This window comes from Talpa occidentalis, unplaced genomic scaffold (genome assembly GCF_014898055.3).
Source record: "Talpa occidentalis isolate TD23 unplaced genomic scaffold, MPIMG_talOcc4v2.1 talOcc4.16, whole genome shotgun sequence".
NCBI classification, from domain to species: domain Eukaryota; kingdom Metazoa; phylum Chordata; class Mammalia; order Eulipotyphla; family Talpidae; genus Talpa; species Talpa occidentalis.
In genome coordinates this window covers 128,032-142,727 of record NW_023601653.1, presented here as the reverse complement: position 1 = coordinate 142,727, position 14,696 = coordinate 128,032, and the positions used below count along the sequence as shown (strand labels likewise).

Below are 14,696 nucleotides of genomic sequence, written 5' to 3'. Positions count from 1 at the left end.
AGGGTGAGGCTGCCACCCATCCCCTGGGAAACGGCGCTGAGGACCGAGCCCGGGCGGGGCTGGACAGCCAGTGCCGCCTCCGCTCTGGCCCCACGGGAAGGTGGAGCCGCTGCCTGGACACTGCGTCCACCTGCCCCGTCCCTGTCTGGCGGCTTTCCCTTTTCCTTCCGCGCTTGGTCCTGCTGGCAGCAAACGCGTGTCATGTGGGGAGCTTCTGTAGCTTAAACCGGTGGCGTTTGGTCGGCAGGACTTGGTGCGCAGCGGGGCGGACGAGAAGCGCCCTCCGGTTGTGCTCCAAAATACGTTTACTGACAGACACGTGCTGGGCAGGGCGAGGGGCGCGGCCCCGCCGGGCCGCTACTGCGGGCGCTTGGTCTCGCTGAGCAGCTGCTGCCAGTTCTTCTCCATCTCCTCCTTGCAGCCGAGGAAGGCGTCCTCCAGCCTGCGCATGGCCTCCGCCAGCCCGGGGTTGGTGCGCATGACCACCATGTCGTAGGCCATCCACGTGGCCTGCACTGCAACGACCAGACAGGCCCGTCAGCCTGGGCGCTGGCTTCTGGGCCCCGGACCAGACCCCACTGAGCCACCCACTCTACCGAGACGAGGCCGGCGGGCTACGGTTGTGGGGGCTCCGCAAAACCGTCCGTCTCTGACCCACAGAGCCACGAGAAAGTCCCTCATGGAGCAAAGGCCTCGGCTCCTGGGTCCACCAGCCCAGCACGGGAGGCTGGAGGCCAACCTGACAGGACAGGGCAGGAACAACCAGAGCCAGCTCAGGCCCTTGCCGGCCTGCAGCCTGCGGCCAGGCCTTGAGGCCACCCGGGCTCACAGGCCCGGGGCCGCCCCACCTCTCCTGCAGGCCCGAGGCTCATGTGACCCAGCCCAGCGGCCCAGGCCGGCCCTCTCCACCTGGGCTTCCATCACGCCCGCTCAGGCTCCACTCTGGGAGGGCGTGCGGCACCCAGGGACGTGCCCTCAGCTGCGGCACCGCCCGCCTCTGGCTCGTCCCCTTTGGCAGCCGTGGCCAGGCCTGTGGGGATGAGCTTCCCGCCAGGCGTGGGCGGGCGTGTGGGGAAGCCCACGGCGCTGGCGGAGAACAAGGCTCGCCTCCCTTCCACAAGCCAGCCGCCCCGGGAAGCACATCCCTGCTCAGCCAAAAAAATACCGGAGACTTTGGGAAACGGTCCTCAAGGAAATTAGCCAGAGCAGAGACCGCGGACGGACAGACACTAAGCGCCAGGTGTGTCGGCATGCAACGCAGCCGAGGGCGGTTTCTCAGGGCTGACGTGTTTGGTTAGAGGAAACGTGAGAGAGGCGTGGGCAGCATCGCCAGATGGGGGCGCGAGTGCCGGGGCACCCCGCCCCACGCGCACGGCACCCCAGGCCTGCAGTCTCGCACCCTGGCACCACCCTCTACCATTCTGGAGCAGGGGGCCTGCAGACCAGGGCGGCTCCAGGGTCCCCACTTGTGAGCGGTGTGGCCGGAGCTTATGACTTAACTCGCAGCCTCAGGCTCAGCACCAGGCCCGGTTCCCGGCTGGCCGTGAAGGGCACACAGACGACACCGGCAGGTGGCACGGCGCACACCAGGTGCTCAGAGAAGGGAGACGCACCCCTAAAATAAGTCATCCTTCAAAACTGAAGCTCAAAGGGGTGAATATGCCCTACGAGAGTGCCCTGAAAGTTCTATTTGTTAAAACAGACAGTCCAGTGGGAGAAAACTGTCGGCTCAGGGACAGACTCAGGAGATATGCGGATTAGTATGCGGTGAAAGTAACGCCACAAATTAATGAAAAAAGAACAATGTATTACAGATAGGGTGAAGATAGAAATGTGAAGACCAAGTAACAATATTAGATCAAAATTTAGCAGAATACTTGTGATCTAGGGACTTCTTAAAAAATCACAAACCAGGGCCTCCCCTGTGGCGTGGGGGTTGAGCGCTGGATTGCGAGGCTCCCCGCAGCCTCTGCAGCGCCGGTTCGATCCCCGGCTGCTCCCCGGCCACCGGAGGAGGGTCCCACATGGCGCGCAGACCTCTCCTGCCGCCCGCTGCTCCCCTCAGCAGTGTGCTTCGGTCCTTCTGCCTGCTCTGCTCCCCGCTCTGGCTCTGGTGAATTCTCTCACCCTCCCGCGCTGACTGTGCCCAGTGCTTGTGTAAATAAATAAATAAATCTTTTAAAAAAAAAAAATCACAAACCACAAGGCAAAAAATAACTGAATTTGTTTTTATCAAACAATTGTTTTCAACTCGGGACAATACGGGAAGGCAGAAGAAACATACGCTTCTTAAGACTGATGATGGGTTAATATCCAGCCTATGTAACAAACGGCCTCAAATGTGTGAGAAGAAGGCAGGAAATGAAATGATTTTTGAAACCCTGGAATACGGCAATGTGGTCAAGAGGAGGAGACGAGGCCACCTGCACGCTGCGGCGGGACGGCCAGCTGTGTCGCGGGAAGCTGTGGGGCTTGGGCAGAGGTGGCCTCATGCGTCCCTTCCGGGAAACACCTCACAGTTGCGGCTGCCTCAGCAGGACGCCCAGGGCAGCGCTCCCCATAGGCTCCCCAGTGCCCGCCGAGCAGTGAGCGAGGCCTGAAGCCACCAGGAAGGAAGGGCGTCCTGTGCTGAGGGGACGTGCTCAGTCACGCCAGAAACGGCAGCCCGGAGCACACCACGGGGTAGGGGTGGGGGGCAGGACACGCCGCTGTGCTGCGTGTTCAGTCCTCTGTCAGGAAACACCCACATTAGGTGAGTCCGCAGAGATGGAAACAAATGGTTGTTGCCCGCCTGGGACCGGGGCTAGAGCCTGGGATGGCTGCTCCGGGTGGACGGCGTGTCCTGCTGGGGTGATAAGAATGTTCTGGAACTAGTAGAGCTGGTGGTCGTACTACATGGTGCATGTTTAAATGCCGCTGAATGTGTATTTTAAAACAGTTAATCTTATGCCACGAGAATTTCACCTCAATTAAAAAAAAATGCAATGCAGATACTGGAATTACCTTCATTTGTGTGAAGTGGGCACAGGACCTGGGAGGTTAAGAACCAAGGTCACAGAACAGGAACGTGGCAGGGCCGGGCGTGGCCAGGGGTCAAGTGGCGTCCACCCCTAACAGCGCAGCACAGGCCTCTCAAAAGGAACCCCTAAAACTAACAAGTATGTGAAGAGAGACAGGGACTCGAGAGAGGGAGAAGTCCCGCCTATAGCTGCCACCGTGTGTCTCTTAGACTGGCAAAGCAAAGAGGCTGGATAACAGCAATTGTCTGTAGGTGCTCTGGCCGGCCCCGCGGGGGAGTTTGGCTCAGGCGGCTGGGGTCTGGTGGTGACCCCCAAGTGACCGTGGCCCCCTGAGCACAGATGCACCAGAACGCTCCTTGAGGTGTCGTGCTGCTGGGCACAGCTCTAGGAAGTCTTGGTGCATGTTACTGGGAAGAACAGAGCAGCGAAAGGGAGGCGCCTCCATCAGGCCCTGAGGGCTCCATTGGAGAACAGTGGCCTTGACCTCATTGCACAGCCTCCATGTGAAAAGGGCACACGTTGAGCCTCCTGGGGACCTGAGGGTCAGTCTTAGGCTGTCACGCTGCGACCCGAGTGCAACCCCAGCCAGGGAGCGGACCCACAGGGCACAGCAGACTCCTCCTGTCTCTGCACTGCCCCCCTCAGCAATGGGGAGCAGCCTGTTCTGCTCCCTACTCTGTCTCTGGGAAGTCCTGTCACCCCTGCACCTCTGGCCTGCACCCCAGCTCTTCTACACACACACAAAAAAGAAAAAAAATTAGACTTTTATTGCCCCCCAAATTAGAAAACTGTACAGAACATTTATATGAAAACAGAATTATAAAAAAAACGGGAGGATATGAAACACAAGCTAAGGAAACAATCAGCTGAAGGGGAAATCAGGAATCTGACATCAGTTTAAAGAACGAGTTGGGGCAGCCCCAAGGCGAGGGATTGCGGAGGGGCGGAGACAGCCCTCCCCTGCCAGGCTGGAGAAAGTCACTATGCTCCTGCAGGGAGGGAAGGGCTGTGTCCAGAAGCCAGGCCCTGCCATGCAGCACTTGTGTGTATCATCAACTTTAAAGTTTACTTAGAGAACTTACAAAACAAATTTTTAAATTATCAGAACTGAGCCCTTTCTGTGACCTGCTCCACTACACTGTCACTCTGTCTCTAAGACGACAGCGTTTTCTCATGCCCTGCGTTCCTGAGCGGGGTCAGATCACCCTAATGCTGTGAACTTACTATTATCACTTAGTGGCCTACTCGACCACTAAGTTAATTATCATTGGAACATTTGCCAAAAAAGAGAATCTTTAGTACACCTAAATAAAAAGGCAGCCCACAGCCTGGTTCCTTTGGCAGACAGATGAATTAGAATTACATTACAGGGCCTCCCTGGTGGTGCAAGGGGTTAAGCACCGCACTATGAAGCCACCCGCAGCCTCTGTAGCACGAGTTTGATCCCTGGCTGGCCAGGGAGAAACCCACATGGCGAAGCAGACCTCTCCTGTCTCGCCCACTGCTCCCCTCCGCAGTGTATTTCAGTCAGTCTGCCTGTTCTGTTCCCCGCTCTGTCTCTGGTGAATCCTCTCACTCCCTGCATCTCTGGCCTGTACCCCAGCTCTTGTATGCAGAAATAAATAAATCTTTTTTTAAAAAATATTTATTTATTCATTTATACAAGAACTGGGGCACAGGCCAGATTCACGGGAGGGTGAGAGGATCCACCAGAGACAGAGTGGGGAACAGAACAGGCAGACTGACGAAATACACTGCTAAGGGGAGCAGCGGGCAAGACAGGAGAGGACTGCCACGCCATATGGGACCCTTGCTGGCTGGCTGGGATCAAACCGGCGCTGTAGAGGCTGCGGACAGCTTCACAGCACTGCGCCACCAGGGGAGGCCCAAAATAAATAAATCTTAAAAAAAAAAAAATTCCATGTTACAAAGGAATACAAGGGAAAGCAGAAGAAAGTAGAGCACAAGTAAGCACGTTTCCCTGATCAAGGGAAAGGACTAGGGACTAGGGAAAGGTTTTCTAGGTATCAAGCAATGGGAATAAATTAAAAAGGAAAATATTGATAGATTTTTACTATATAAGACTTGTATTTACTAAAGCTTCATACACAGAATTTAAAGTAAAGCAACAAACCGGAAAAAAATTTACTATAATTTTGAACAGACTTTATAATCTCAGCACACAAAGAGTTCTGACAATGCAATAAGAGATTCTGCGGCAGAAACCCGCTGTCCCCACTGCACACTCGGAGCCAGCACTAGCTTAGCTTTCCATCCCGTGAAAGGCCCCGGAGTGGGTTTCCTGCCTGCAGTCTGCTCGCCCCAGACCAAGCCTCACACAGTCCCCAGGGCTCCCTGCTAGACCCCGTGTCTTCCTTGAACCCCTCTGGCTCCGACCCACTGGACGCTGAGTGCTGAAGGTCTCTCTCACCTTCAGCCTTCACTTTCTCTGAGCTGTCACCTCTTGAGTGCCATGTGCCAGGCTGGCCCCTGTGCCACCAGGCTTTCCTTCCGGCCCCGGCCTGGTGGTCTCTTTCCGACCCCACCCCTTCCCGCCACCCCCAGTGCCACAGCCTTCTTGTCCTTCCCCAGCACTCAATCCAAGTCTTACTCTCCTCCCCAAGCAGTCAATCTTTCCTCCCTCTCCCTCCCCATTAACTGGGGGTACCCCCTCTTTAGCATTTGCCAATATAATATTGAACTATGTTTTGATTTAATTTTTTTTAATTTATTTATTTGTTTGCTTGTTTGTTTGTTTTGTTTATACATGCACTGGGTACAGTCAGAAGCGCGGGAGGGTGAGGGAATTCACCAGAGCCAGAGCGGGGAGCAGAGCAGGCAGAGGGACCGAAGCACACTGCTGAGGGGAGCAGCGGGCGGCAGGAGAGGTCTGCACGCCATGGGGGACCCTCCTCCGGTGGTAGGGGAGCAGCCGGGGATCGAACCGGCGCCGCAGAGGCCGCAGGCAGCTTCGCAACCCAGCGCTCAACCGCTGCGCCACCGGGGAGGCCCTGTTTTGATTTAATTTTAATTTATAGGCTTCAATTAGTCTTTTTCCAGCCCCACCACTATTTTGAATGAAGCAGCTTCCCTCTTCAAATCTATGTTCCTAGAACACTTATGCTCAGTAAATGCTGTTACTGGGAGAGTATTTAATTAGCTTGAAGGAATCATTTAATTTAAAATGAAAATTCATTATAGAACTTTAAAAAAGGGAGTTAAACATATTTTTTTTGCAAAAATCGCAAACATGTCTAAGTAGAAATTTTCTAAAGCCTGTGGCAATGGAGATTTGCAAGCTAATAATGACGTTGAAGATAGTTTGTTTTCATTTGAGTAGAGTATGCATGCTTTCTAGAAACTGTCTTACTTTATGATTTTCTCCAGCAAGATGAACTCACAGTTTATAAGAATGACACAAATTCTAAGTCAGTAAAGAAAACTACAACGCCACCGCTGCAGGCTGGCCCCAAGCAGCGGGCACACGCTGACCAAAGCCACAGCCCTCACCCTCTCCTAAACGGGCACTCATCCCGCCCTGGCCGCCATGTCCCCAGGCCGTGGCTCCATTTCCACGGCTCACTAGTCTGAGCACAGTTATCTCAGTTCTTTTTATTGATAAACGGCTCACAGAGAGAACAGTCCAGTTCTGCCCACAGGGGTCGTCTGAGCATCATCTGTCATCCGCGAGTACTTGCACTTGGGCCTGGTAATGTGCCGGTAACTAAAGAAGTCACTATGTCATCCCTCAAGAAGGTAACGGTCCAGGGCAGAAATAAGGTGCAAACACACAGAGAACAGTCAGAAAACAACTCGGGGCACAGTCAGCAGTGTCAGTTTGTGGTGAGAGCTCGCCATGTCTAGGCCGAGAGCCGGTCGGGGAAGTCTACCTAAGAAGGCGCTTGGTTTGAACGTGGACGTGGAGGGAGGACTTGGCCTATGAGCAAGAAGGGGAGACGTCTTGCATGGGGAAACAGCCTACCTGAGATTTTCTCCATTTCTTCCAGTAGCTTTTCCAAGTCTTTATTCAGGTCTGACAGCATTTTCAGCATGTTGTCGTATTTCTTTTCCCCAGGGTCAGGGTCAGCCATCTGGGGATCGCACAGAAAGAAGCCAGGTGAGCCAGGCCACCTTTCAACCCATCCCACCACTCATAGCTGGCAGCCCAGGAACCAGAGGTCATCTTTCTTTCTCTTCTTGACCTGAGGGGTCACCGAGAGTTATCACTTTCATTTGCTCATAGAATAAATAGTGAATGGTCCATGGGTTAGGGAGGCCCAGTGGTAGGGAGCCACCAGAGAACCGAAGCCTGCCCTCGCGGCCCTCCTTAAAGAGAGGCACCCTTTCCAGTCTCTTCTGTCCGTTGCTTCCTTCCTCTCTTCACGACTGTGCTTTAACTGAGGTCCTCGAAATCCACCACCGATTACAGGCTGCTGAGGACCGGCTCTCCACCAGACACGCACCAGAGTCCTGTGGGCACTGCAGTGCATTTGTGGATCCAGACAGAAGATGTTCTGGTGGGGAGGACAGTTCATAAACACAACACAAAACTGTGAAGTTGTAAAATCTCTACAGTTTTCTAACAAAAGAGATAAAGAAATGCAAAATGGAAGAAAATAATTTATTATGTGAGTGGTTCCAAAAATCTGTGATGGCAACATAGTAGGTAATGATTCAATTCGTGTCTAAGCCATGTGGGTACCTGGCCAATTCACCAAGGTCCAAAGCTCCAGTGATGTTTTATTGATGCACTCAACATACTGATTGAGCACTAGTTTTGATTCTGAAACTATAGCAATAAAGAAGGTAAATTGAGAAACCCTTGGTCTCATGAAGCTTATATTCTAGTGGGAAGAAGAAAAAAAAACATTAATAAGTGAAATAAATACGAGGGGATAAAAAAAGCCCCCCTAGAAATGGAGGGTGGGAGAGGGCGTGTGTAGGGCAGAGGCTGCAACTTAAATAAGTGTGCAGGGACGGCCTTGCCGAAGCAATTCTGATAAGAGACCTAGAAGAAGTAACAGAAGGAGCCGAGCAGGTGTCTGGGGAAAATGGATCCCCAAATGCAGGAGAAATGTTTAAGAAAAAGGGCCCTTAGCCAGGAGCTTGCTGGCTGAGCCAGAGGAAAGCAGCGAGAGCAGTTTCGCTGCTACAGAGAACGCAAGCGTAGAAGATGAGGTTACAATGCGGGCAGTGGTGTTATGGTGGGACTTCACCCACTGGAAAGACCAGCCTTTTATTTGAGTGAGATGGGAGCCTGGGGGGTGATAATCTGATGTACATGTCAATAAATTGCTAGGTTGAATAGCTGGGGTGGAGGGCATGGGGCAGAGAGACTATTAACAGCCATTGTAACCCAGTAAGAGATAGTAGCTTGGGTCAGCAGAGGAGTAATGGAAGCTGGGTGGTGGAGAATAGTCTTTTGAGGGCAGGGTGACCAGCTGCTGACGAGTCAGTGCAGAGGCAGAGAGAGCGCGAAGGCTTCTGACTGGCCGTCAGAAGGGGAGCTGTCATTCCCTGGGCTGGGGGGCAGCAACAGGTTGGTCACTGTAGGAAAGAACTCAGTGTAGTAGGTTGAAGATGCCTATGAGGTTTCCAAATCGGGCTGTTAATTTGGAAGCTGGACAAATGAGTTCAGGGGAGAGGGTACAGGTTAGAGATAGAAATTTTGGCATCATCAGGGGCCTCCCTGGTGGCGCAGCACTACGCATGAGTTTGATCCCCAGCCAGGGAGACAACCCACAGGGCGCAGCGGACCTCTCCTGTCTCCCTGCCACTCCCCTCAGCAGTGGATTTCAGTGGATCCGCGTGTTCTGTTCCCCTGTCTCTGGGGAATCCTCTCACCCCCCTGCACCTCTGGCCTGCACCCCAGCTCTTGTATGCATAAATAAATCTTTTAAAAAAAGGAAATGTGTGAGAGCATAAAGAACTAGAATTACTGTGAATATTTTATGTATTCGTATGTTTAACGGAATCCTTGTTTGTCATTCTAGTTTGAAATGTGAAATTGATTATTATAATTTTTAAGTCAAAATCTTACTAAGTTTATAAAGAGTTTTAGGATATGTAAGAGAAATTGAGGTTCACCAAATTTATATTTGACTTTGATATATTTGTAAGAATTATTTAAGGTGTGAAGATTTGTCATTAAGATAATTGAGGAACTTAAAGGTATATTAAAATGGAATATGTTAAGTTTATAATTACAGGAGCTTAAATTTTTCAATGGAACAAAAACATCACGTTACTATTTAACAAATCAAAGAATATTTTTACATTAAAAAAAGATTATGCATACAAGAACTGGAGTGCGGGCCAGAGGTGTGGGGTGCGTGCGTGTGTGTGTGTGTGTGTGTGTGTGTGTGTGTGTGAGAGAGAGAGAGGATTCACCAGAGACAGAGTGGGGAGCAGAACAGGTGGATCCACTGAAATTCACTGCTGAGGGGAGCAGAGGGGAGACAGGAGAGGTCTGCTGCACCCTGTAGGCAGCTCCCTGGCTGGCCAGGGATCGAACTTGTGCTGCAGTGGCTGCGGACAGCTTCACAGTGCTGTGCTTAACCCCTTGCGCCACCAGGGAGGCCCAATAATTTTACATTTTAAAGGACAGGTTTACTAGGAAAAAGAGAAAGAAAAAGAGGCTCCTGCAAAGGAGAACTGCCAGAAGAATTTAGAATAAGGTAACCTTATTTAGAATAAATAATTTAATAATCTTATTTAGAATGAGATTTATAAGTTAAACTTAAATTCTTGAGGAAGACTGGATTTTTAAATCAGTAACTGTAGTACCCTAAATGTTGATGTTTAAAACCTAAGTAAACATTCAAATATTCCTTTTTTTCTGCCTAAGAATGCCTTGTGAGGCACCAAAGCTCATATTTATCAGTATCAGGTCATGTGCTCATGTACAGCCCACATACCAGCCATGTAAAATCCCTGCTATGACAAACCCGGTGCCTTACGCCGTGCGCCACTGCAGGAGCCGGGGGTTCAATCGGCTAAGTATAAAGAGCTGCTGCCAAAATCAAGTTTCTTGGAAGAGCAGCAGTTGCAGCCTTCCCGAGGACCCTGAGGACAAGCACGAGCACTGAGCACGCTCTCCTGCCCACGTGCCTTTACACACATTGTTACTCTACTGCCAGAAACACTCAGCCCGGGGTCACTTCTAGGTCTGCCCTTTCATTTCCCACCAGGCAGCTCTGCAGGGTGGTCTGCACCTCCTTTACCCTCCCACAGCAACTATGCCAACTTTCAAGCAGTCACTGTTCGAGCGAGCGGCTTAGATTTCTAAGATCCTGTAAGGTAAGTACTTAATAATATTAACTAGGTTGCCCAAGGGTGCCCAGCGAGCGCTCGCAGCCCTGAGCCCCAGCGGTCTGGCTCCACTGTGCTCGCAGCACTTTGCACAATCTCGGCGCATTCTCAGGAGCGCATGAGTGGACAGAATGACAACAGGGAATGAGCAATCGCAGAAAGGTTCTGCACGTCTTGCCAGCAGGAGCTACTCCGATGCAGGCTCTTCCACTTATAGGCTGTGAAACGCTGGAAAGTCACACTGTTTCTTTATGTCTCAGTTTGCTCATCTGTAAAGTAGAAATGGCAGCTCCCTGCAGTAATCGTGAAGAACGCGGAGCCAGGCCAACTCTCCACACCACAAAGCCACGTGGCTGTGACACAAAGGAAGAGTGCCTGCCTGCATCAGAAAGCCACTGCTCAGAGCACACTTTGCTGTAACTAGGTGGGAAAGAGATATGAATCCAATCATATAAAAGCTGACATTTATTTCAAGATTAATATGCGCGAGGAATCATCCTCACAACGATGCCACGCTACAGAGCTGTCATCCCCACGCTGTCCAGAGGACGGAGAAGCAGCTAGCCAGAGCCAAACAGCGAGCACAACTGAGCAGAGGTGGAGCCGTGATCCCCGAGTTGGGCTCACCCGCACTGTTTTCTCGGGATCGCCTCAGAAGGCTTGGGCCCCCTGTTGGGACAGACCCAGCCACGGAGAGGAATGGATGTGGGTGGAAGGATGGGGCAGGGAGGCTTGTGCTGGGCGCGGGGCTGCCGGCGTGCGTGGCGCCTCAGAGCTGTGCAGGCCGAGCGATTCCAACAGCTAAAATGCAGCCCGAGAGCCCTGGGCAGGGGCTAAGTGGGCAGTCAAGATTTGAGGTGCTTTAGACATTGTGGGAAGAGATGAAACAATTCCCAGTGAGCGTATAAAAGGACAAGGGAAAACGGACTAGGAAGAAGCCTTCAAACGGTCAGCACCCAGAGCAGAAGAAAACAAGCCCCTCAGGCTCTCGCAGGGGCTAGAGGCCTGTGCCCGCGGGCTGTTTGGAGCCGGGCAGGGCCAGGGCAGCGGTGCTCACTGGGCAGAGGAAGCAACACCAGTGGGCCACAGGCAGGGGGTGACCGTGCCATAGAGAAAGTAAAGCGTCATGGCCCTGGTGGGGGCCTCTCTCCAGGTGGGAACCAGCATGAGCACATGGGGTGCCTGTCTGGGGGGGAGGGAAGGGGACAAGGCTCTGGGGCAAGTGTGGGCTGGACGCCCAGGGAGCCAGGAGGGGCCAGGCCGTCACAGGCCAGGCCATTGCCCCGTGTGTGGAATTGGGCGGCAGAGGAGGGGGTGACGGCTGGGACTGGGCTGCGCCCTGGTGGGTGCTGAGGGCCGCAGCAAGGCCGCGGGGCTGCGGGTCCGGCGGCGGCGCCGGCCGGCCCTGCCTCGAGACGCCGCGGAGGCGCTTCTGTGCAGGGACGGCCGTGGGCGCCGCGTCCTGCAGGCCGGGCCGGCTCGGGGCCGCTCGAGGAGCGCCGGACACCGGCCCCGAGAAGCCGCAGCGGCGCGGGCGAGGCGAGGGGCGGCCTGGGGGGCTGAGGGCGGCGGGCGGGGCCCAGGGGCGCCAGGCCCAGGCCGAGTCCCGCTTGCCCACCGGCGGGGAGCACCTCAGGGGACCCCGCTCCGGGGAAGGTGCACCGCGGCCCCCTCACGCGGGCGCGCCCAGGGTGCCGAGGGGCGGCACGGGGACCCCGGGGCGGCAGAAAAAAGGCGCGGGGAGCGGGCGGGTTGGCGGGCGCGGAGGGCGGGCTGGGGCCCCTCAGGTGTGGAGGCCGTGAGGGAATGGGGCCCTTCTGGGGAGGGGAAATGGGGGGACGCCGGCTGCCGGGGAGCCGGGTCGGGGCGGGGTGCGGCTGAGGGCCGTGGGGGGCAGTGAAGGGACGTGAGAGGCCATGGGCGGCCGTCTGTGGGCAGACGGGAGGGACCCTGCCGGCGTCTGTGGGGGCTGTGGGGGGTCGTGGGGCGGCGTCTGTGGCGGCGTCTGTGGGGAGTCGTGGGGCCGCGTCTGTGGGGGCTGTGGGGGGTCGTGGGGTGGCGTCTGTGGGGGCTGTGGGGGGTCGTGGGGCGGCGTCTGTGGGGGCTGTGGGGGGTCGTGGGGCGGCGTCTGTGGGGGCTGTGGGGGGTCGTGGGGTGGCGTCTGTGGGGAGTCGTGGGGCAGCGTCTGTGGGGGTCGTGGGGCGGCGTCTGTGGCGGGGTCTGTGGGGGGTCGTGGGGCGGCGTCTGTGGGGGGTCGTGGGACGGCGTCTGTGGGGGCTGTGGGGACCCGCGTGTGAAGCCGAGGGCTCGGGCCGGGACCTGGGGCGTCCGTGTTCGGAGCGGGGTGCGGGCGCGGCCCAGGGGGCGCTGGCCGAGGGCTGGGGCGGCGGCGCTCGGGGTGAGGGGCCGGGGTCGGGGTGCGGGCGAGCAGACGAGGGTCGGGGTGGGGTGCGGCGGCCGCGTGCGGGGGGCGCGGCGCCGGGCCCGCGGGCCGCCCGCTCACCTCGGGCTCCGCCTGAGCTCGTCGCCCGCCGCTTCCAGAGGCGGGAGGAGGCGCCGGCGCCGCGCCGCCCCTTTCCGTTACCAGCCCCGCCCCCGGGCGCCCCTCGCCCTCATTGGGTGGGCCCCGCGGAGGGGGCGGGGCCTGGGCGCGTGGCACGCCCACGTCGGGAGGGCCGCGCCGGCGCCGTGAGCGCCCATTGGCTAGCCGGGGCCGGGGGCGGGGCCGGGGCGGAGGCCGAGGGGAGCCCGACCCGCGCCGGGGGCCGGGGCCGCGCCTGCCCTGTCGGTGTCCGCGGGGGCCCCGCGCCCGGGACCGCCCTGGGCAGCGCGGCGCGAGGGCCGGCGAGGGCCCCGGCTCCCTGTGCGCGGCGCCGGGCCTCCGCGCGTCGGGAGAGGGGCGCGGGCGCGCGCCTGGGGAGGCGCGGCGGGCTCGGGGCCGCGGAGGGCGCTCGCGCGGGGGCTGGAGTCGGGGCGTTCGTGGACTTGCTTGGAAACCGGGGTGGCGGGCCGGCCTCGCGGCCTGGGAACACCTCCAGGGCCCACAGGCCTGGGCCTGCCGACCGGCCCGGGGGGCTTGTCCTGGCGCCGGGCGCGCGCCCACCCGGCCGGCCGAGCCCGCTGCTCGGCTGCCCCCTCCGGAGCTGCCAGCCGCCCCTTCCCAACCTGGTTCCCCGCGGCCCTTCCCACCCGTGAGCCCCGCGTGCTTCCATCCAGCCCTCACTCGGTTCCCCCGTGGCGCCCCAGAAGAGCAAACCAGGACCGGCTGATGAGGAGCAGTGAAGGAACCGCAGGGAAGAGGAGCCGCTCGGGCCTGAGAAGGCGGGCGCGGGCGTGGGCTGGCCAGCCTGCCTCCCTCGGGAAGGGGGACGCTGGGGCTCAGGTTCCTGGGAGGAACAACTGGGCTGGAATGTGTGGGACCAAGAAAGGGGGTCCCCCAGGCGTCAGTATGGGCCACTGTGCCCTCTGCTGTCCGCTGCACGCTACACGTCCCGGCTTCCCTTGCAGGCCAAGGCCTGGCAGGTCCGCTGCCCAGGCAGGCCCAGCCGAACCTCTGCCGTGCCAGCCTCACCCAGTCCCACGCCGCCGGTGAGTTGGTGCCCACAGCAACTTCAGGCTCCCTGCAAGGCATGGCCTCTGCAGCCGAGTCTTTTTTTTTTTTCTAAGATTTATTTATGTGTACAAGAACCGGTGCAGGCCGGAGGTGCAGGGGTGAGAGGATTCCCCAGAGACAGAGAGGGGAGCAGAGCAAGCAGATCCACTGAGACACTGCTAAGGGGAGCAACAGGGAGACAGGAGAGGGCTGCTGCACCCTGCGGGTCACTGCCTGGGAAGATTGCACTCAGGCTCCAGTGGCTGGTGACAGCTTGATAGTGCTGAGACTCACCCCTGCGCTCCCAGAAAGGCCCTGCAGCTGAATCTTTGATGAGCAAGAATCTGCTGGGGGTTTAACTGTTGTGGCCTCCAGCATGAAGGCAGATGGGTGGACCTGTGGGGTACAGGGAGCCCCCTGGATCTGATGGCTTGTTACCGTAGGCTTATGCCTCCACTGAGGACTGTGGTTTCTCCTTTTATATATTTTAACCAAGAACAAATCAGGTGTAAACATGTTTGATTGAGTCTCAACATGAGCTAAATGCTAGCATACTGCAAAGTCACTGTTCTCCCAGGGCCGGGAAGGTTGGTGTCCCCGGAAGCCTGCAGACACCCAGCGCCATCCCAGAGCGGGTTCCAAAGGCACCTGAGACACAAACCTCCGAAGACACCGCTGGGAGCCCAGAAAAGCTCTGCACTGATCGACAGACTGGGGTTGGGGCCTGCCCTGGGCCTGCTGGGTGCGCTCAGGGTTAACTCCTTCGAGCTGTT

General features: G+C 56.8%; 1 protein-coding gene across 2 annotated transcripts; it reads right to left on the bottom strand.

The window, feature by feature from the left end:
• Positions 1–269: 269 nt before the first annotated feature.
• SYCE3 (synaptonemal complex central element protein 3) lies at positions 270–12,921 on the bottom strand. Of its 2 annotated transcripts, XM_037513341.2 has the most exons (4): positions 12,835–12,921; positions 7,362–7,534; positions 7,003–7,111; positions 270–515 (listed from the first exon to the last, which is right to left on the bottom strand). In XM_037513341.2, exons 3-4 carry the CDS (start codon positions 7,109–7,111, stop codon positions 358–360), a joined length of 267 nt encoding a protein of 88 aa, XP_037369238.1. In that variant the 5' UTR covers positions 7,362–7,534; positions 12,835–12,921; the 3' UTR covers positions 270–357. The 2 variants fall into 2 exon arrangements, with proteins under 2 accessions (XP_037369238.1, XP_037369239.1); XM_037513342.2 differs by lacking the exon at positions 7,362–7,534.
• Positions 12,922–14,696: the final 1,775 nt, after the last annotated feature.

What these genes read in the sequence shown, in the direction of transcription:
- SYCE3 (XM_037513341.2), bottom strand. Translation starts at nt 7,111, where the DNA reads ATGGCTGACCCTGACCCTGGGGAAAAGAAATACGACAACATGCTGAAA. An exon ending in AGAAATGGAGAAAATCTCAG is followed by an intron (nt 516 to 7,002) that starts GTAGGCTGTTTC and finishes TGGTCGTTGCAG; the next exon opens with TGCAGGCCACGTGGATGGCC.